A 22,061-nucleotide genomic window follows, 5' to 3' on the forward strand; every position below is an offset into this window, starting at 1 on the left:
AACATATTTAAAAAAAATAATAATTAGTACCAGACTGTAGAAATTTTCTGTCTGGTCAGTGTCTGTCTTAAAAAACTACAAACAAAATTCTTTGAAGAGAATTCATCTTAGCTGACTTTGCATACCTGATTGGGCACTGGATACTAGGATTAATGAGATATGAATTACCTTTGCTTTGTTGCTGTTTTTAAAAGATTTATTCATTTGAGAGAGACAGAGTGAGCACACACACAAACTAGGGGCACAGGGAGAGAGAATGAATCTCAAGCAGATTCTGGGTTGAGCACAGAGCCCAACACGGGGCTCGATCTCACAACACTGAGATCAGTACCTGAGTCAAAACCAAGAGTCAGATGTTTAGAATCACCTGAATCACCTTTGTTTTTAAAAGGAATGAACTACAAATTGGTGGCACCCTCATGATGGCATATGCTGTTGTCCCCTGATCATTCCCCTTTTTATCATACCAACACCTGTGTTCTCCTTTGGTGAGACTGAGTAAGGAATCCCTGACTTCCAATGGCCAAGGGTGGGCACATACCCAGATCAGGCCAGGCAGACTTTCTAGTCCAGATATGGGAATCTTGAGCCAAATGGTATAAGCATGAAAACCAGCTGGAAAGACTCATCCCAAGAAAGATAATCTGAAGAGACTGTGACTAATACCCCTGTTCTTTCCAAAACCTGAATAATCAGTTTTCCTTTAATCTATTTCACAGCTTTTTAATAACTCTCTTTCTTGACTTCAGTTAGCAGCCAGAATTACTTTCTGTTGTTTGCAAGCAAGAGAACCCAATAGATAGAATGATTAAAGAGAATGCTTAAAAAAGAGAGAGAGAGAGAGAGAGAGAGAGAGAGAGAGAATGATGAACCCCTCACTTCCTACACAGCACAATATGTAAGTCAGCTTGTAAAACTACAACAGAGATCTTCCAACGAAAAATGCCATCTTCCAGTATTTCACTTAAATGACTAATGCAAGGGGAAAGATTCCATCCATCATATGTACTCTAGGTCCTTTTGAAAACATGGAATAACTCCTTTAATATTTTATGGCCAAAACAGGTGGCACTTCAGACAACAAAGGAATTGGTACTTTCAAACAATGTGCAAATTGTATTTTATTATGGCAAATTTTATTTTGGCAAAATAGAAAGTGTCTATAATGTTGCATCGCACACTGCACACTGTTGTAAACAATCAAGGCAAGATTGTCATGTGAGTTAACATGCAATTTGAGTACATTATACACTCTAAAAACAGAATGAACTTGAACTGTGCAAAGGAACATGACCAGAAAAAGGAGCAAGCCACAGAGACACTTGAGTTCACTGGAAACTCTAGCGTGTTCCATCTTGAGAGATGTACACTTCTTAAGAACTAACAGCAAGGAGAATGAGCCACTGAAAACCGTATCTTTCTCCAAAAGATCAGAAACAAGACAAGGAAGCCACTTCTACCCAACATTGGACTGGTATGTCTAGCCTATCTAGGCAAGAAAAAGAAATAAAAGCATTCATATTGAACAGGATAAAGCAAGACTATCTTTACTTATAGAAAACACGATCATGTGCATCCTAAGGAATATCTTATAAAGCCCTAGGAATCCACATACCAAGAAAACTACTAGAACTAATGAACAGCTTCAGCAAGGAAGGATACAAGAACAACAAACAAACATTCAATTGTATTTTTATACTCTAGCCATGAACAACCCCAAAATAAAATTAAGGAAACAACTCCATTCACAAATAGCATAAGAAAATAAAATACTTACAAATAAAATCACATTGTTGAAAGAAATTAAAGAAGACCTACGTAAATGGAAAGACATCCATGTTCATGGATTGGAAGATTTAAATACTGTTAAGATGGCCGTACTCCTCAAACCGATCTACATATTCAGTGTAATCCCTATCAAAATCTATTTCTGCAGAAATTGACAAGCTGATCCTAACATTAATATGAAAAAGCAGGGAACCCAGACCAGGATACAAGTCTTGAAAAAGACAAACAGTTGGAGAACTCATACTTCCTGATTTCAAAATCACTGCACAGCTACAGTAATCAAGACAGCGTGGTGGTATTGGCATAGAGACAGGCACGTGGATCAACAGAGAAGTAACTAAGGTAGCAGAACGCAGATGTATGTACAGAGAATGGGAAAGGCTGGATGCCAATGCTTCTAGTGTAGGAGAATATCGGGCTGATGATTACTGAGTAATACTAGCAGGCCTTTCCCATTCAACATTTATAGAGTGTCTATCCTGTGTAAGAAATTATGTTAGGGATTTAGACATGAAAAAGATGTAATGTTTCAAGTGGTTCAAGCCTAGAAAGGGACAATAGATGCATATAAACCAAGTAAAACACAATGTGATAGCTATTTTACCAATAGTATGAACAAAGTACCACAGTATTACAGAGAAAAGAATTATAAATTTTGCAGTGAAAGAAAATTTTGCAGTGAACATTATCACCAAGGAAGTGCCTTCTGAGTTAGATCTTAAATACGATTAGGAATTTACAAATGTAGGGCACCCCGGATGGCTCAGTGGTTTAGCACCACCTTCAGCCCAGGGCCTGATCCTGGAGACCCAGGATCGAGTCCTGCGTTGGATTCCCTGCATGGAGCCTGCTTCTCCCTTGGCCTGTGTCTCTGCCTCTCTCTCTCTCTTCTCTGTGTTTCTCATTAATAAATAAATTTTTTTTTAAAGGGAACTTACAAATGTAAAAGAAACTAAGAGTGGGATCCAGTGGCCTGAGAAGACTTCTGGGGTTGCGGAGGGTTATTCAAAGCAAGGAAATATAAAGAGGAAATGGAATCTGAAGGAAGAGGATATTGAGATTAGTAGAAAATTAGTAGACTTTGGTTGGGGCTAAATTGTCAAGGGTTTAAAATGCCTTTATCATGTAGGCAATGGAAAACCAGTAAAGGTACTAGAAAGTGAGTCAGTTTCAGGCTATAGATAGAAAGAAAGCAGGCTGTAATGAGGTGGAGAGGGAGAGGCAGAGCTTAGTTTGGTGGAACACAGAGAAGTCCTACTTATCTGGAGAATCATCAAAAAGTTTTTTGAGATGAGCACTAGGTATTATTCTATATGTTGGCAAGTTGAACACCAATAAAAAATAAATGCTGTAATATGAAAGAACCTTGCAAAATAATAAGAAATATATATATTGGGTTTGCCCTCGGCTTTTTTCACAGGGCTCCTAAAACCTTTGTAAATAGGGGTGCTGGGATCATCTTCTGTTCTAACATTTAGTCTTTGACCTTGATTTCTGGCACAAAGCTCCTAAAACCCTTGTAGTTTTCTAAGTGATAAGAGCACTAAGAACATCTTTTGTTCTAATATTTGGTCTTTGACCCCCGTTTCTAACACATGGCTCCTAATTCCCTTGGAATTTCCTGGGTGACAGGAGTGTCTTTTGTTCTACTGAGATGACTCTAAGTAGGCTCCAGGATAACTCCTGGAGTGGAAGACCAAGGCATGATTAGAAGCTTGAAAATTTTACCCTACCCTTCATTCCATAGAGAGGAAAGAGACTAGAAATGGAGTAACCAATTATGCCTAGGCGCGGCCTGTATAAAAGAAAAAAATCCCAAAAGTACAGGGTTGGAAGAGCTTCCAATTTGGTGAACACATCACCAGCATGAGGGTGACACAGCCGAGTCCCGTAGAGGCAGAAGAGCTTGCATCTCTTCCAGACCTCACCCTATGTATCATTCATCTGACTGTTCATCTATACCCTTTATCATATCCTTTAGTAAACTGGTAAATGCAGTATTTCCCCAAGTTCTGTGAGCTGATCTAGCAAATAGACTCTGAGCAGAGGAGGTCCTGGGAACCTCTGATTGGTAGCCACAGCGGACAGAAATTGTGGACAGCTGCAACTTGCAATGGCACGTGAAGTGGAGGGAGAGCAGTCTTGTGTGACTGAGCCCTTACCCTGTGGGATCTGGCATGACCTCTAGGCACATAGTGTCAGAACTGAGTTAAGCTGCAGGACGTGTAGCTGGCATCACAGAGAGTTGCTTGGTGTGGGGAAATCCCACAGTCCTGGCATCAGAAATGCTGGGCATGTGGAAGTGGTGAGAGTGAAGGAGACACACAGGAGGAGAACTCAGCTTCTCCTAATCAAGCCTCAAAAACACTCCCAAGTGAAAGAAGCCAAATGTTAAAGATGATAAAATGTATATTTCAATTTAAATTAAATGTCCAGAAAAGGTAGATTTACACAGACAAAAAACAAGTCACTGTTTGCCTAGGCCTGGGAGCAAGAGAAAGAGGCATGAATGAGAGACCTTTTGGGGGTCACAGAAATGTTCTCAAACAGGATTGCAAGGATGGCTGCACAAGACTATAAATATATGAAGACTTCATATACCTACACAATGGGTGAATTTTATGGAACATAAACTATACTTCAATAAAGCTATTTTTAAAAAAGTTCTTTTTATTTTCTAGCCATTTTCTGCTTCATTGTAAAGTTGTAGTTTACCATGTTCTAATTTCACACACTCCTTTTTTATTAACTAGAAAAGTGATCATGATATAGGGATATTATGAAACTTTAATAACTATCCTTTAAATACCTACATAATTCCACTAAACTGGTATCCTCCGGCTTTTTAAGTGAATTCTCTATCAATATGTATGTATTTTCAAACTTTCCACTAGTATAAATACTGCTGCCAAAATCTTTTCATACATCAAATTCTCTGCACTTTTATTTATTATTTTTTTTTTTTTTTATTTTTTTTTCTCTGCACTTTTAGAATAACTTCCTTAGGTTTGATTTACAGGAGTAGAAGTTACAAATCTTTTCACACTTGACACATACTACCAAATTATTTTACTAATAAATTTAATCAATTATAGCTTCACACTAGCAACATATGACAAATATGTTTTTAACAAGCTCTGCTAATATTGTAGGCAATTGATATCTATTTTAATATATACTTCTTTGGTGAGTCACTAGTGTTGAACAATTTTTATATTTTTGTACATAAGTTATATTTTCTCTTTTGTTTCTCTTTTTAAAATATTTTCTCTATTCATCTTTTCGCTATGTATATACTACAGTCTGCATATCCTGATCAATACATTTTATTCTATAGTTTTTATTGCAAATGTTCCCCATCTGTTTTTAATTTACAGAAGTTTAATTTATTTTTATTCAAATATATCTTTTTATAATTCATTCCTAAAACTTCTTTAAAAAATACCTCTCAGGACGCCTGAGTGGCTCGTGGTTTAGCACCTGCTTTGGGCCCAGGGCATGATCCTGGAGTTGCGGGATGGAGTCCCACATTGGGCTCCTCTGCCTATGTCTCTGCTTCTCTCTGTGTCTCTCATGAATAAATAAATAAAATCTTAAAAAAAATATTTCTCACTCTAGGAATCTGATAAATATTTGTTTCTATTTTATTTCAGGTTTATCTGGCTTGATTTTATAAGTAACTATTAAATATCACCCTTTGGAATTTTTCTGATGTCATATAAAACTCTAAACATTTTTCCCCTAACTGCTGACAAATTATCTCACCATTTGTGGGACATAATGGAATAATCTGCTTCTTTTCCACTGCAAAACCTTGTTTATCACATTGCTCATATTATAAACTCTCTCTGGCCCACTGACTTATCTAATACTATCCCAGAGACACACTGTGTGACTTGTATCAACTGCTTAAACAGCTAACACAGCTAATGTCCTCTTCCTCACCACCTTTCTTCCTTCCAACACAACTAGCTTTTTGCTATCCCTTGCCTGTTTATTCCTTTTTTTTTTTTTAAGATTTTATTTATTTATTCAGGAGAGACACAGATAGAGAGAGAGAGAGAGAGAGAGGCAGAGACAGAGGCAGAGGGAGAAGCAGGCTCCATGTAGGAAGCCCAATATGAGACTCCAGGATCATGCCCTGGGCTGAAAGGCAGCACTAAACTGCTGAGCCACGTGGGCTGCCCAACCGTTTATTCCTCTTAAGAAACTTCAGGATATTCCATCAATTTTACCAAAAGAGTTCCACCTAGGATTTTGATGAATAATGCTAAAGATATATGTTAATATAGAAAACTGAAGGAGTTCACAAGAAAAAATATTAATGTTTGATCTAAAAGATTTAACCCATTCACCTGGAGGCTTCACTGCTCCATAACGTAGCATCTTCCTATATCAAATAACTATTCCTGCACTAAGTCTAAGGAAGGAAAGCAACTTGTGCATAGTATTGCACAAATACTTGTACTTACACAGTATTACTACAATTATGAAAAGCTGAAGTAAAGCTTCAAGTGTAATTTAATGCCTCCTGGAAGGTATTAATTTATTAGCATTTACTCACATATTATTTTCTGCAATATTTAAATAAATATACTTCACTAACCAAATAAAATATACAGCATTGTTATTCATTCACTTGACAAGTATTTACTGAGTGACTATTATGTGCTATGCCTTGTTATATGAGCTTGGGATACACAGGCATCCCAAAAAGCATAAGTAGCTTTTTGTAAGGTAATGGTACATTCTTAGAACTTAAGCTCTTTATCAAAATATACCTAAAAAAACCAATCTCATATTTCAACTTTCATTACATTTGTTCAGCTAATCTCTAGCAATGCTTCATTTTGCTTCCTCCTGGAAAGCATGATTAACACTAACTGAGCATAAGAAAATTTCATCTCTAAAAAGTTCCCAAGCACTGTATCCTTGGAGTTCCCATCACCCTCTTAATCAGCCTCTGCAGGCTTCACATTCCAGAACCTATCACCACAACTTCCTTCATAGAAAGCACTCTAAATGACCAAATACATTAACAGAAAGATGTGGGTGTTTATTTTAAAAATCAAAAGGGCTCAAGCTCAGAAAACTCTTCTTTTTAAGTCTGGTCTCACGCTCCCAAACTGACCTTTGTGGGGAAAAAAAAGACCTCTGAAATTTTGAGGAATCACTGGAACTTTTATCTTTTTGTTAAATTCAAAACAGAGCTATGTATTAAAATTAAGCATCACTTTTTACACTTCACCAATGTCTTTTGTCATCATTAGTAACATTCCCAAAGGGAAAGCACCTGAAAGTCCTGGAAAACCCAGGTCTAAAATAAAGTACCAAAAGTAAAGTAGCTTTTGTACAATTGTATAATAGTACTCATGATTAAAACATTCTATTAGAAAGCATTAAGAAATTGCCTTAAGCAGATGTCTGCAGATGTTTCATGCTTTGTACAAATCTGGCAAATGCCCAAAAGACAAAAAAAAAAAAAAATGCCCTGAGATGTGACTTAGCCAGCATTGAAAAAAAAAAAAAAGAGAGAGAGAGAGAGAGAGAACACATTAGGTCTAGAAATGCCATGAAATTATTTCAGACATTAGCCTTCCATCCACTTCAAAGTTACAACATTGTAAATCTGGTTCATCTCATAAAACAAAGAGCCTATGTCCTATACATATACCTTCAAGATATTTTTAAACACAGTGTTTTCATCATTATTCTCAGTCTTGTAAATATATTCAACCACCTGAAATGGGCTTCCAGATGTCATGGGGCTAGTCACAAAGCTCTTACTTTCTTGGACTAATTTTAAAACACAAAACTAGTCTCTAGCCATGTTTACAAAGGATTCGTGACTATTATAAAAATATCACTACCCACACTCCTAAAACAAAAGGCTGCTCATTTGATGGATGAATTACTTCATTTCGAGTTTCTAAAGAGGACTACATCATATTCCCTAAAACATGCTTCGCTGTGACAATCTACATTGTTTTCCAAAGAAAGACCTATTCTGACAGCCATTCACTAGAACCCAAGGGAATCGGTCAATGTATTTTAATGTGGGCAATGACCAGAAACTGTGATATTCTGGACTTCATTTTCCCACACGCTCTCTAAATGAGAAAATGTGAAAGTAGTGAATGAATATTTATTTGTTCTCAACTTTCCCATTAGAGACAGTGGCATTCAAGTCAAGTTTGAGGAATCTGGCTAAATTTTAACCTGTATTTATATGTGTTAGCTGGGTAGAGACCTAAGTCAAAATGCCAAAGGTCCCTTCTTCAATTACAGACTAGACTACACTCATGTCATTTTTATCTGACTACTTCTGTTTTCATCTGATTTATCTGACTGTTTCTGTCTCTGGAAGCCCAGGACCACAACCTGAACCACTACCTCAGAGGGCATCCATCCGGCCCTGGAGCCAGCAGCAGTGGGCAAGCTAACCTGTTCTGAAGATTCTCTCACTGCCACGCTCTGACGGTTTGAAAAAGACAGACATCCTCAGGCTCGCCAAATTCCACGTCTCCCCCAGTGTCCTTCAGTGACACGCAGGATGCTGGCAATTTCCAACAAGGTCCTGTCAGGCTGTCTACCACTCTGGACTACGACTGATCTACTTCCCAGCAACTTCAAGTTCATCCTCACAACCACTGGGAAGTACACCGGTTGTGTGATGAAGTCAGAGTCTAACTGCCACTTGTAATCCAAAGGGTGAGGAAGAAAGCTTTACTCAAAATGTGTGTGTATATATATTTTAAAGATTTTATTCATTTATTTGAGAGAGAGTGCAGGTGCACACATGTGTTTCTGACAGAGACTGAGAAATCTGAGATCTAAAGTGTTCTTTAAAAAAGATCTTTCAGCCATTCCCTTTGGAGACATGAGGGTCCAACCCAGAGAGTTTGGATTACCCAGATAACTGCTTCAATTTCCTATATCCCTCTGCTTTTGGTAAACAAGACAGGAAATGAACAGCACAGTAATTTAATTCAGGTGTCCTAGAAACATTTATTTTCCCTACCCTAATTGACTCTTCATTTTACTTAGAGAATTTTAGTGAAACTTAAGAATAGTTGCTGTCTGAGAAAACTATAGCAGTATAATAAGTCTATAGAAGTTCCAATGGGGAACAGGTGGAAAAATGATAACTGTTGCCCATTTAGGTGAACATGTATTTTTAAAAATGTTTTAAGGTCATTGTAGATTCACATGCAGTTCTAAGAAATAATGCAAAGATATCTTGTGTACACTTTACCCAGTTTTTTCAAATGGTAACATCTTATAAAAATGTAGCACACTAACATCACAACCATGAAACTTCTATCACCATAAGGATCCCCATGTTGCCCTTTCGTATCCATACTCTACTCCTCTCCAAACTCTGTCCCCATCCCTATCTCCTCTTAACCACTGGCCACCACTAATATGTTTCCCATCTCTAGAATTCTGTCATTTAGAAAATGCTATATAAATTGAACCACATAGTATGTGATCTTTTGAAACTGGCTTTTTTATTTCATTAAGTATAATGGCCCCAAGGATCTCAAGATCCATTCAAATTGTCACAAAGATCAATAGCCTGGCATTCCTTTTTATTACTGAATAGTATTTCATGAGACAAAGGAACTATACTTTGTTTAAACATCTACCCGCTGAAGGACATCTGGGCTATTTCTAATATCTGAGTATTAAGAATAAAATTGTTTTCTGGGTGTTAAACCAATCTTGTATACCTGGGATAAATCCCATTTGGTCATGCTGTATAATTCTTTTTATACTTTTTTGGATTCAACCTAATATTTTTTTAAAGATTTATTTATTCATGACAGACACAGAGAGATAGAGGCAAAGACACAGGCAGAAGAAGCAGGCTCCACACAGGGAGCCCGATATGGGACTCGATCCCAGGACTCCAGGGTCATGCCCCAAGCTAAAGGCAGACCCTCAACCACTGAACCAACCAGGTGTCCCTCAAGCTAAAATTTTGTTGAGAATTTTGGCATCTATGTTCACAAGAGATACTGGTCTGAAGTTTCCTTTTCTTGTAATGTCTTTGTCTGTTTGGTGATAGGATAGTGCTAGCTTCATAGAATGTGTTAGGAGGTATTGCTTCTAGTTTTATCCCCTGAAATACTATAGAAAAAAAAATCTGGGCAGCCTGGGTGGCTCAGCAGTTTAGCGCTGCCTTCAGCCCAGGGTGTGATCCTGGAGACCCAGGATCAAATCCCACGTCCAGCTCCCTGCATGGAGCCTGTTTCTCCCTCTGCCTGTGTCTCTGCCTCTCTCTGTGTCTCTCATGAATAAATTAATAAAATCTTAAAAAAAAAAAATCTCCCTACACTATTTGCCAGAATTGGCCAGTGAACCCATATAAGCCTGGAGTTGTTTTGGAAGATTATTATTTATTGAGTCAATTTCTTTCAATAGATACAGACCTATTCAGATCATCTATTTTTTCTTGTGTGAGTTTTGGCAGATTGTGTCTTTCAAGGAATTGGTCCATTTCTAGTAAATTATCAAATGTGTGGGCATTGAGTCATTCACAATATTCCTTTATTATCATTTTAATTTCCATAGGATCTATAGTGATATCCCCTCTTTCATTTCTGGTATTAGTAATTTGTGTCCTCTCTTTTTTTCTTAGCCTGGATATATAGCCTTATCACTTTTTTTTTTTTTTTAACTTTTCCAAGAACTAGCTTTTGATTTTTACTGATTTTCTCTATTCATTTCCTGTTCTCAATTTCACTGATTTCTGCTCTAATTCTTTCTTTTTTAAAAAAGATTTATTTATTTATTTTAGAGACAGAGAGTGACAGCATGAATGGGGGGAGAGGGAGAGAGAGAATCCAAAAGCAGGCTCCCTGCTCAGTGCAGAGCCCAACAGGGGCTCAATCCCAGGAACCTGAAATCGTGACCTGAGCCAAAACCAAGAGTTTGATATTTCTATAAAGGAAAGATGTCATTTTTTTTCCTCTGGCTACTTTCAAAGTTTTTTTGTATCTTTAGTTTTCAGAAGTGTAATCATGATGTCTTGGCTTGAATTTCTCTGGATTTATCCTGTTTGTGCAGCTTCTTGAGTTGGTACGTTTGCTTGTTAATCTGGAGAAATTCTCAGCCATTATTTCCTCTAGTATTTTTCTACCCCATCCTCTTTCCCTCTCCTTTCAGGATTCAAATGACACAAATATTGGCTCTTTTGTTATAGTTCCAAAAGTCCCTGAGACATTGTCTCCCTACCATCTATTTTCTCTGTTGTTCATTCACACTGGGTAATTTCTATTATTTTAATCTTCCAGTTCACTGATTCTTTCCTCAACCCCCTTTAGTCGAACCTATCCACTGTTGAGTCCTCCATTGAACTTTAACTTTCATGATTATATTTTTCAGCAGCAGAATTTCCATTTGAATCCTCTTTATATCTTATCTTCTATTTCCTTGCTGAGGCTTTCGACTTCATTTGTTTCAAGCATCTTTACAGTTGCTCACTGAAGCATTTTTATTATATGACTGCTTTAAAATTCTGTATCAGATAATTTTAACGTTTCCATCATCTTGGTGCTGAGATCTATTTTATTGTTTTTTTTTTTCTTCACTTTAAGAGGTTCTTGATATGACAAATGATTTCCTAATAAAACATGGATATTTTTATTATGTTACGAAACTGGTTTTCTCTGAAATCACTCTAACAAGGGAGCTCCCTCATTACTGCCAGATAGAGGTATAAGTATGGGTTCCTCACCTGGCCTCTGCTGACACACAAGACATACACTCCTCATTAATGGTGGGTGTGTTTGTACTGACACTGTGATAATGGCGGGGGTGGGGGGGGTGGGGGGGAGCAGACAGGCAGTAATTACCAGCTGGTGAGGATGAAAGTCCTGATTCCCTACTTGGCCTCTGCTGACCCCACCATGACAGGGATGCTGGAGTGTCAAGTTTCAGCCTGATGAGGATGCAAGTCTAGGCTCCCCACTTGGCCTTTGCTGGCATAAGGAGGGATGTGAACACACTTTTTCCTGGGTGTTTGGTTGGAGTAAAACATGTACTGTCTAAATGTTTTATGTCTTGTTAGACTGTCTCTCACCTGGTCCTTGGCTAGAGAAAGCATTCCTTGGTTGTGGTTTTTTGGTCTGCACCTGTTGGCATGTCCAGACTGCCAGATTCTTCAACTCTAAGATTAGAATATATAAGGTAAAAAGAAAACCATGCTGCTGGGACCTGATGAACAACAGAGACTAACAAATTTACCAACTTATCAAACATGCAAACCTTACTTAGATCTCAATTCAGAAAAACTATAAAATAAAATGGATGAACCCTCTACCCCACAAAAAAGGAAAAACCAAGTTCAGAAATAAATACTGTGGTATGGTTGGCAATAAGATGATGTAAAGAAAGAGTAGTAGGGAATAAAACTGGATAGGCTAGTTGGCATGCTAAGGTAAGAGAAAGTCTTGAAATCTTGGCAAAGAACTAGAGAGCTCTGACCTACTGAACAATGCAGTGAATGGAAGAGACACATGCCTCTGTGGGTACAGTGTGAATGCCAGCGCTGTCACTAATGCGTGACTTGGTGAGTTCTTTACCTCTTTAACTTAGTTCCCTCATCTGTAAAATGGGCATTAAACACACTACTTCATGGTGTGGCTGTGAAGGTAAGATCTGTTATGCAGATGTTTAATACCTTTAAAGGACCTTTTGTCAAGTAGGTAATTAATAAAGGCAGTTATCACTAAGAAAGCTTTCAAAGAGTGGCCTGGCAATGAGATGAAATAATCTAAACAAGGATGACTAAACAGCATTTAAATCTCTTCCTAATGTTCAGCGGGTGCTGGGTCTCTGCCACTAGTATACATTACACTGTTAAGTTAAACCAAATGTGAAAGCTATCTTGCCTTACTCAGTTTGGTGACTTTATTCAAACAATGTCACAGGCACTAAGCAGAATCAGCTCTGAACTTTTCAATTCACTAACAAATGAAGGAATAAAAGGAGAAATACAGTTCATTTAAATCTAGTTTGTTTTTCTTTGGACATTTAATGAATTTTGATTAAGACGTTCCCTTACTTTCAGAGATTACAATTTGGCCGAAAAGATTAGACATATACACAAACAACTATGACATAAAACAGAAGCTCATAACTACCAAAAAAAAAAAAAAAAAGTGAAAATGCTTTGGGAGAGCAGATACAAGCTCCAAATCCCTAACTCCCTAAGCACACAAGGAGGGCTCGATAAAGTTCCAGAAATGTGTTATTTCATGGGAGAAGTGGCAGTTCTGCCACAAGTGCCAAGAAGATACAGGAGAAGATGATTTTCTGGCCCAAAAGAACAGCATGAGCAAAGACACAGAAACAGGAAACACCAAAGGTTTTCAGAAAATGGCAAGTAGGTAAGAGTTTAACAGCAACACAGACAAAGGGAACTGTGTGTGACAAAGCTATCCAGACAGGCGGGGCCAGAGCACAAAGAGCCTTCAACTTTAGGCTCTAGGCTATGGACTTTATTTGATAGGCAGTAAGAAGTCCTGTTAACATTTTGAAAAATGGAGTAATGTGACTGAAGTGGTGCTTTAGGAAAATCTGGAGCCAACATGAATGGTAGTAGAGGCAAACAGATACCTAGATGATCTGGGACCCGTTTTATCTGCCTTTTTGGTCATTACAGTTGCACCTGCACTGTGCCCTGCACATTAAAAAATCTGTGTAGAGGCATCTGGCTAGCTTAGGAGGTGAAGCATCTACCTTAAGTTTGGGTTGTGATCCCAGATTCCTGGGATCAAGCCCGACATTGGGCTCCCTGCTCAGGGGGCAGCCTGCTTCTCTCTCTCCTCCGTGCTTATGCTCTCTCTCGCTGTCTCTGTCTCTCTCAAATAAATAAATAAAATCTTTTTTTTTACGATGAGAGACAGAGAAAGGCAGAGTACACAGGCAGAGGGAGAAGCAGGCTCCCTACCGGGAGACCAATATGGGACTTGATCCCAGATGAGGGAATCACACCCTGAGCCAAAGGCAGATGGTCAACTGCTGAGCCACCCAGGCGTCCCGATAAATAAAATCTTTGAAAAAAAATTTTACATTAAAAATCTGTGGAATCTACTGCATTGAGAAGGAGGGCAACAAGCTGTGGCAGAGGCAGCAATTACCCACCCTCTCTTCCATGCTATATTAGTAAAGCAGATTCCATATGGGATAGCAATGTGCCCAACTTTAAAATAAAAAACAAACACACAAAAACAAAACCAACAACTCCAACATTTGCCAATGAGAAATAATTTACAATCTGTTTAAGCAGGTGGTATATATTTCACTTAACTGATGCATCAGTAAAGAAGTCTGCCATAGGAAGGAATCTCTCAGACAGTGCCATGTGGGGGAAGTAGACAAGGGTGGTGGACAAGAAGCCCCAAGTCTCTGGGAATGAAGAAACACAATCACCATCATGTGTGCCTACGAATGCCATGTCCCCAAGAACACATTTCCCAGAAGGAATCCACTTGAAAGAGAGTGACATCCAGGACCTTTGTAATAGAACAATTCTAAGGCAACATTTAATAATTCATTCAGACATTTCTAGAACCAATATGTTAATGGGGCTCAGAAATATCAAAGTCTCAACCCTCAAGGCACTTACAATATAGATAGTAAGATAAAATATATATGTAACAAACTATAACAGTGCAATTTGAATGAAGTAACAGAACAAACTAGCATAGTACAGCAGAGAGGACGTCACACTACCTTCAAAGTTTGGGCTCTAGTCCTAACCCTACTATTAACTCACTCTGTGGCCTTGAATAGAGGTAAATAAAAATTACCTCTCTATGCAACTCCGGACTTACAAAATAAAGGAACTTCTTACTGGACTACTACAGTGGACCCACGAAAGTATTGAGTACACTAGTTTAGTAGATTTCAACTTTTTCACATATGAAGCCATTTTTTAAATGCTAGGAAAAATTCTTAATCTTCATGTTACTGTAACTATCTCTTCAGTATATGCTAACAGAGAGCGTATGCTACAAAAACCCTACCACAAATCCCATAACATCTTTAAAAGAATCTGTTCTTTATCAACATTTAAATGACAAACAGGAACACACACAGAATTTTGTCTTTCCCAGTGTTACTATTGTTATCTTACATTCACTTAAAAGATAACCAGGATGAAGGTGAAAAAGAAGAAAGGAATGAAAAAAAGAAATATGGATTCAAAGAAAATTCTAAGGTATGAACTCAGCAAAAATGTGGGTATAGAGAGTGAAGGAAAGGAAGAAATAACAAGTGACTGTATCAGTGCCATTCATAGTGAAGTAGAAGTTGTAAGCTCTGAAAAAAGAACCAGGATGACGGGAAAAATCTACACCAACAACTACAGTTACCATTAACTGAGCATCTACTATGTTTCTGGCGTAATGTCAGATTCTTTAAAAAATTTTACATGCACATGTGGTTAAAAAATATCAAAACAGTACAAAAAGGTATATAGTAAGAAAATTTCCCTCTCGTTCTAGATTCCTAAACTCCTTAGATTCCTAGACACCCTCTCCAGGGGCAACAATTATTAACAGTTTCATTTGTATTTTTCAGAAATGTTTACATTGGCCTTCATATTTACTTCTCACAACAACTCTCTGAGAAAGATGGTATTACTTTATAAATTAAGATGATTAGCCTTAAAGAGGTTGACCAGGTAAGGCCATAGAGACATGAAGGGACAGAGCTGGGATTAGAACATGGGCCCAACCATCCATGCACATACCCACTCTGCACTCAGGGATCTCCTATAGAATACTGGCATGGATATTCATAGGACTTCTTAATAACAAAAAACTGGCCCCAAAATGTCCAACCAAGGACTAGTTATATAAATCATATCACATGTGTATTGTGAACTACTATACAGCCATTAAACCTAAAGTTAAAAACTTATGGTAGGTCTAGATATGCCTCAAAGGAAAACCTGTAAGACAGCTTATTAAGTTAAAAAAATAATTACCAAAAAAAAAAAATAATAATTGCCAGAAATATAAGTAAACATTGTTCAATCACCTGGAGGTTCAGTTTGGGATGATGAGAAAGTTCTGGAGATGGAGAGTGGCAATGGCTGCACAGCAATGTGAATGCACTTAATGCCACTGAATGCACACTGAAAAATGATTAAGATGGTACATTTTGCTGTGTGTATTTTACCGCAATTTTTTAAAATCCTAAAAAAAATCAATTGTAGAACAGGACTATGATTCCATATTTGTACAGAGACTGTGCATGCATATAAACATTTTAAATCCTTTGTCTCACTTGATCACACCTGTCCCTCAGACATCCTGATAAGACTCTAGACTTCAAGTGTCTCCCACCTCCAACACATCTCTCAGTGTTCAAACTCAATTTCTAGCACTCTTATTCCTACCCCACACAGAACACACTATCCGGAGCCTGATTTATCTGTAACTTCCCAACCCCTAAGTTATATGTCCCTGTGGATTCATCAAATTCCAAAATATGCTCCAACATGAAAAAAAAAAAATGCTGGAAAATGTTTCTTCCTCTCCTGCCAGTGAGCTTCAATGTGGAAATGTCTGATGAGATCAAATAAGAGAAAAGATGATATTGGTATGAGGGGGATAAAAGCATCATGGGGGCAGAATGCATAGTGTGTGGCAGCAGGGAGAGCAGCCTTTGCTTCTCAAGTATTTTAAAATCGAAGTTTTTGGAAGACAACATGAACAACAGTTCAGCAGGTAATGTAGATGATATTCCTGTGGGTGGGAAACCACAACTTAAGGCATAATTACAAGAAATGTAAAATCGACAAATGGCCTGAGATGTTTGCCTTCTATTTAAGTGCAACCCTAACTAAGAACATGACCTACACCGGGGTGTATTTAAATGATTATCTGAAGAACAAACACAACACTATTAAAAATAGAGACTCTCAGAGCAAAGCTTTGCTCTCCCATTACAGGATCTGCTTAGCTGTTGGGAGTTTCTCTGACCCAGGGGAGCGGCAGAAAGGCCCTCTCTAGGAAGAAAGGAAAGTTCAAGTGCTGTACTCACATCTGGCAAGAGAAAAGATGGTTCAAGGGGCCACCACAGAGGAAAGGGATGGGAACGATAATACATGGAATTTAAAAACCAAAAACGAACAAACAAAACAGAAGCAGACTCATAAACACAGAGAACAAACTGGTGGTGGAGGACAGGGAGCAAGGGCAAAAGAGGTGAAGGAGATTTAGGGGTGCAAACTTCCACTTCGAAAATAAATTAGTCAAAGGGATGAAAAGCACAAGACAGCAGGACGCCTGGGTGGCTCAGCGGTTGAGCATGTGCCTTTGGCTCTGGGTGTGATTCTGGAGTCCCAGGATCGAGTACCACATAGAGCTCCTTGCATGGACCCTGCTTCTCTGCCTGTGTCTCTGCCTCTCTCTCTCTCTCTCTCTGTCTCTCATGAATAAATAAATAAATAAATAAATAAAATACTAAAAAAAATGAAGACTGCAGTCCTAACAGATTGTTTTCTCTAAGCTTACAGGGCATGGAACCACCAGAACTGAAGGTTATCTTTCCACCACCTAATTTTCATTAGTTTCTTAAAAATGAAGAGCCCAACGTCCTCACCCATACAAACAGGCATAGATCACTGAAGTTTCAGGAAGACACTGCCATGACATTTTCCCTTTTCATAACAACACTGCCTATCTAGTCAGGAAAATCCCTAAGGGCAGAAAACTGCTTTTTCCAATGTAGTTCTTCAAGTCTTAGTAAATCCCAGTAAAACTCCCCCAAACTAGAAAGCACGCAGAACAAAAAGCCTTTAGTATATATTTTAAGAGAAATCTTTCTATATATTCTTTTAAAAATATACCAAATATCCACTTCCCTCATCATTTAGGATTATGTCATAAACAGTGGTTCTCCAAATGTGGTCTCAAAACTCTGGACGAAATAGGGGTGGTGGGGGTGCCTCCAAGACTTTTACAGAGGTTTGGGAGATCAAACTCTTTTGATAACAACACTAAGAAGTTCCAGAAAAGTTGCTGTAAGCCTTTTCCACTGTAGTGACATTTTGCAGTGATTAACAAAAAGCAAAGATGGGTATAACTGCTGGCAGCTTGGTGGTGGGACTGAATTCTTCACTTCCATGGACCTGCAGGAAAAGAATGCTAACTTCTCTTTCAAACATCTTTGATGAAAATGGTACAGCCACTTTAGAACAGTTAATCAGTTTCTTAGAAAGTGAAACATGAAATTACCATACAACTCAGAAATTGCACGCTTGGACATTTATCCAAAGGAAAGGAAAACTTGTATCTACATAAAAATCTGCCCACCAACATTCATGGTAGCTTTATTATTAATAGCCCAAACCTGGAAACAGCCCAAATGTCCTTCAACTGGCAAACAGACTATCCCATACTCATAGCACAGAGTACTACTCAGCTACGACAAGGAACTACAATATGTACAACTCAGATACATGTCCAGGGAATTAAGCTGCATTTTTAAAAAGGCAGTCCCAAAAGGTTACATATGTATGATTCTACTTATATAAATTTCGAAATGACAAAATTTTGGAAGTGTTGAACAAATGAGTGGTTTCCAGGCTTTAAGAGGGAGGAAGAAAACGTGGAGGTGGGTGTGGTATAACATGGCAACATGAGGGATCCTTGTGGTGCTGGAATTCACCATTCTATATTTTGACTGTGGTGATAATACATGCACTAACTACTTGTGATAAAATTACACAGAAATACACACACACAGATGACAACAAGTAAAATTGGAAAATGTGAGTAAGACTGATGGATTTTATTACTACCGGCAACATGGTTTGTGATATTACACTACAAAATATTATCATTGGGGGAAGCTGGCTAAAGGATACACTGGATCTCTCTGAATTATTTCTTATAACTGCAGGTGAATCTATCAAAAATTTCAATTAAAGAATGCATAGTCATGTTCATAGCAGAATTATTCACAGTAGCTTACAGTAGCTTAAACACAGAAGCAACCCAAGTAACCATCAAAGGATGAATAGATTAAAAAAAAAAAAATGGGGCAGCCCCAATGGCCCAGCGGTTTAGCACCGCCTTCAGCCCGGGGTGTGATCCTGGAGAGCTGGGATCGAGTCCCATGTCGGGCTCCCTGCATGGAGCCTGTTTCTCCCTCTGCCTATGTCTCTGCCTCTCTCTCTCTCTCCATGTCTGTCATAAATAAATAAATAAAATATTTTAAAAAAAGATGACTGGTATATACATACAATGGAATATTATTCAGCTCTAAAAAGGAAATTCTGACATGCTACTACATGAACTTTGAGTACATTGTGCTAAGTGAATGCAATAAGACAATCACAAAGAGACAAGTACTGTGTGATTGATTCCATTTATGTGAGGTACCTGGAACAGTCAAAATCAGAGACAGAATACAGAATAGGAATTACCCAGTGGCTGGCAGGGAGGGAGGAACAGAAAGTCGTTGTTTAATGGGTATAGAGTTTTGGTTTTGCAAGGCAAAAAGAATTTCAGAGATGGATGGATGGTGAAAATTATCATCCAACAGCATGAAGGTGCTTAATACCAAAAAAAAAAAAAAAAAAAAAAAAAAAGGAGGAGGGATAAAGGACAGACACTAGATCTGGGAGGTGTTCAAGGGTCTTAAAAGGAACAGTTTATATACTCTATACTGTGCATCCACTATATCATTATTCTTAATATCATATATATTTTTAATTTTCTATCGACTTAATATTCAATACATTTTTCAAAAACTGAAAAAGCAGCTTTGATGAAGTGGTACAAATTATTAATGTTATTAAATCTTGACCGCTGAGCTTCTTGCTACTTGTGATGAAAAGGGAGTCCTGCTGCATACCAAAGTAAGATAGCTGTCTGCAGGAAAAGCACGCATCCCTGAGCGCTGAGGTGAACCAAATGCTTTCTTCATGGTATACCATTTTACTTATTAATGATAAACTATAAACTATCATTTTTAGGCTTTTTTTAAAAGATTTTATTTATTCATTTATAGAGACCGAGAGAGAGAGGCAGGCTCCACGCAGGGAGCCCGACGTGGGACTCGATCCGGGGTCTCCAGGATCACGCCCTGGGCTGCAGGCGGCGCTAAAGCGCTGAGCCACCGGGGCTGCCCTCATTTTTAGACTTTTGTTTTGCAGGCATTTCTTGAAACTCAAATGAGTCCCTCAGTTTGCGGGGAAGCAATTGACAGTAGTTTCCTGCCAATAACACAAATCAAACTTTCAAGTGAAATTCAGAATGGTAGAAAATTTGTTCCCACTGCCTCTAGTTTGAGAGGTTCTCAATACCTAACACGTTTCTAATGCAATCAGTGGTAATGTCAACAAATATTATCTAGCAGTATTGTGTAATGAAATGTGTCAGCATTTGGAAGATCTGCCTAAGTCTACGAACGATATTTTCCAAATGACAAACATATGACGTTACAGTGGGTAACGAGCCCATTCAAACTGCAGGATAGAGCAAAGAATTTCGATCTAGTTACAGTGTGAAAAGTTCACTACCTGATAAAGCTTCAGATTCCAAATCCAAACGAATCTCTAAGAAACTACCATTTACCCAGTTTGGGTGTATCCACAATTATCTGCAAAAGCTTTTAAAAACACTCCCCCCATCCCCAACGAGGTATTTGTGTAAGATCAGATTTTCTTCACAGTTTAGCCAAAACACACGGCCAACAGAGTGCAGAGCATTTAGGAAATTCTGGTTGTTCTTCTACTATGCCAGACATTTAAAAGATTTGCAAAATGTAAAGGAACACCACTCGTCGCACTACTTTTTGTTTAGGAAACTACTACTTTCATAAAAATGTATTATGTCTGCTAACAACACATCATGGATTCGCTGTTTCTTTACTGAATAAGATACGTTAAATGTCCGGGTTTTCACTTGTGATCCAGTAAGTACCTACAGGCGTCAGCATCAGAAGCAGAAAGTTCTTTATTTTCCAGAGTGCTGAGACGAGCCGTTGAGAGCGGCTGGGGTGTGCACAGCGACCCCAGGTCCGCAGACACGTGCGGAGGGGCGCCCAGGGGTCGCGGCCGCCCCCAGTCCCCAGCCCCCAGCCCCCAGCCCCCGCGGGACCTCTGACCGCCGCCCCCCCGCCCCCCGCCCCAGACCGGCCGGAGCGCCCCGGGGGAGCGCGGGAGCCGGGCGGCGCGGCCGGGCCTGCAGACGCCGCCGCGGTGCGCGAGGGGCTGGGGCGGCGCGCGGGGACGCAGGCCGCCCGCCCAGCGCGGAGCCGGGGCCGCGGGGAGGCCGGCAGTCGGTCCGCCGCCGACGTGGCGGGGCCGCGCGCAGCGCAGTCCGGCGGGGCCCGGCCCTTACCTGTTGGTCATTCCTGCCGCCACGCCCAGCATCTCCGCAGGCGGCCGTCGTCCCTCCGCACGCCGGCTGCCGGGCCGCTCCGACCGCCGCCTCCTCCCTCGCGCTGCGGCCGGCGGCGGGCTGGCGGGCGGGCGGGCCGCTAGCAGGAAGGGGAGGCGGGCGCGGGGCGGGGAGGCCGCCACCGCCTCCAGCCCTCCGCCCGCAAATGGCCGGGCGCGCCGCGCGGGGGCGCACGCGGGACAGGGCGACGCGGGGGGGCGCGGGGGGGCCGCCAAAGCGGGAACCCGGCCTAGGCCCCGCCCCGGCCCCGCCCCGGCCTAGGCCCCGCCCACGTCCGGCCCGGTTCCCCGGGCATCGCCTCACCTCCGACCGGTCCTCGGCCCCGCCCCCGGCCCCGCCCAGTCCCCGTCTGGCCCCGCCCCCTCTGGGTCCCCTCTCCAGGCACGCGCCGGACACCGTAGGGGGCGGGGCCGCGGGCGGGGCCGCGGGCGGGGGCGGGGCCGGAGCGGGAGGTCTCGCGGGAAGCCGGCGCTCCGGGCGGGCGTGCGCCCACGGGGCTGTGCCTCGGCTCTGGGAGGCGGCGTCGGCCGCGGGGTCAGGAGGCGGGCGGGTGTTTCCTTCTCGGAGACTCCGCTGGTCTTGGTCGGCCGACGGGCTGCAGAGCTGTCCCCGGTGTCTGGGTGGGCGGGCCTGGGTGTCCCCCTGGGACGGTGGGGCCGGCGCGTGCACTCGGGGGGTCCCGGTCTGCGCGGCCGCCGCCGGCCCCGAGCGGCCTGGGGGGCGGAGGGTTTCGCGGGCTGGCGGATGGGGCTGTGCGGCGGCCCGCACCCCAGCCTCCTCCCCGTACCGCGTCTCGTTCTCTTTGCCCGTCATCTCCAGCCGACCCCGAGGTCGGCCAGG

At 40.7% G+C, this 22,061-nt stretch overlaps 1 protein-coding gene across 2 annotated transcripts in view; it reads right to left on the reverse strand.

The window, feature by feature from the left end:
- LIMS1 (LIM zinc finger domain containing 1) overlaps positions 1 to 21,321 on the reverse strand; it is a 146,701-nt gene extending 125,380 nt beyond the window's left edge. For both annotated transcript variants that reach the window (XM_035696101.2, XM_049115376.1), the window contains exon 1: positions 21,162 to 21,321. In XM_035696101.2, coding sequence (XP_035551994.1) covers positions 21,162 to 21,193 — 32 coding nt within the window. In that variant the 5' untranslated portion in view covers positions 21,194 to 21,321. The remainder of the gene's footprint in view (positions 1 to 21,161) is intronic.
- Positions 21,322 to 22,061: the final 740 nt, after the last annotated feature.

The sequence above is a fragment of the Canis lupus genome, chromosome 10 (assembly GCF_003254725.2).
Source record: "Canis lupus dingo isolate Sandy chromosome 10, ASM325472v2, whole genome shotgun sequence".
Taxonomy (NCBI): domain Eukaryota; kingdom Metazoa; phylum Chordata; class Mammalia; order Carnivora; family Canidae; genus Canis; species Canis lupus.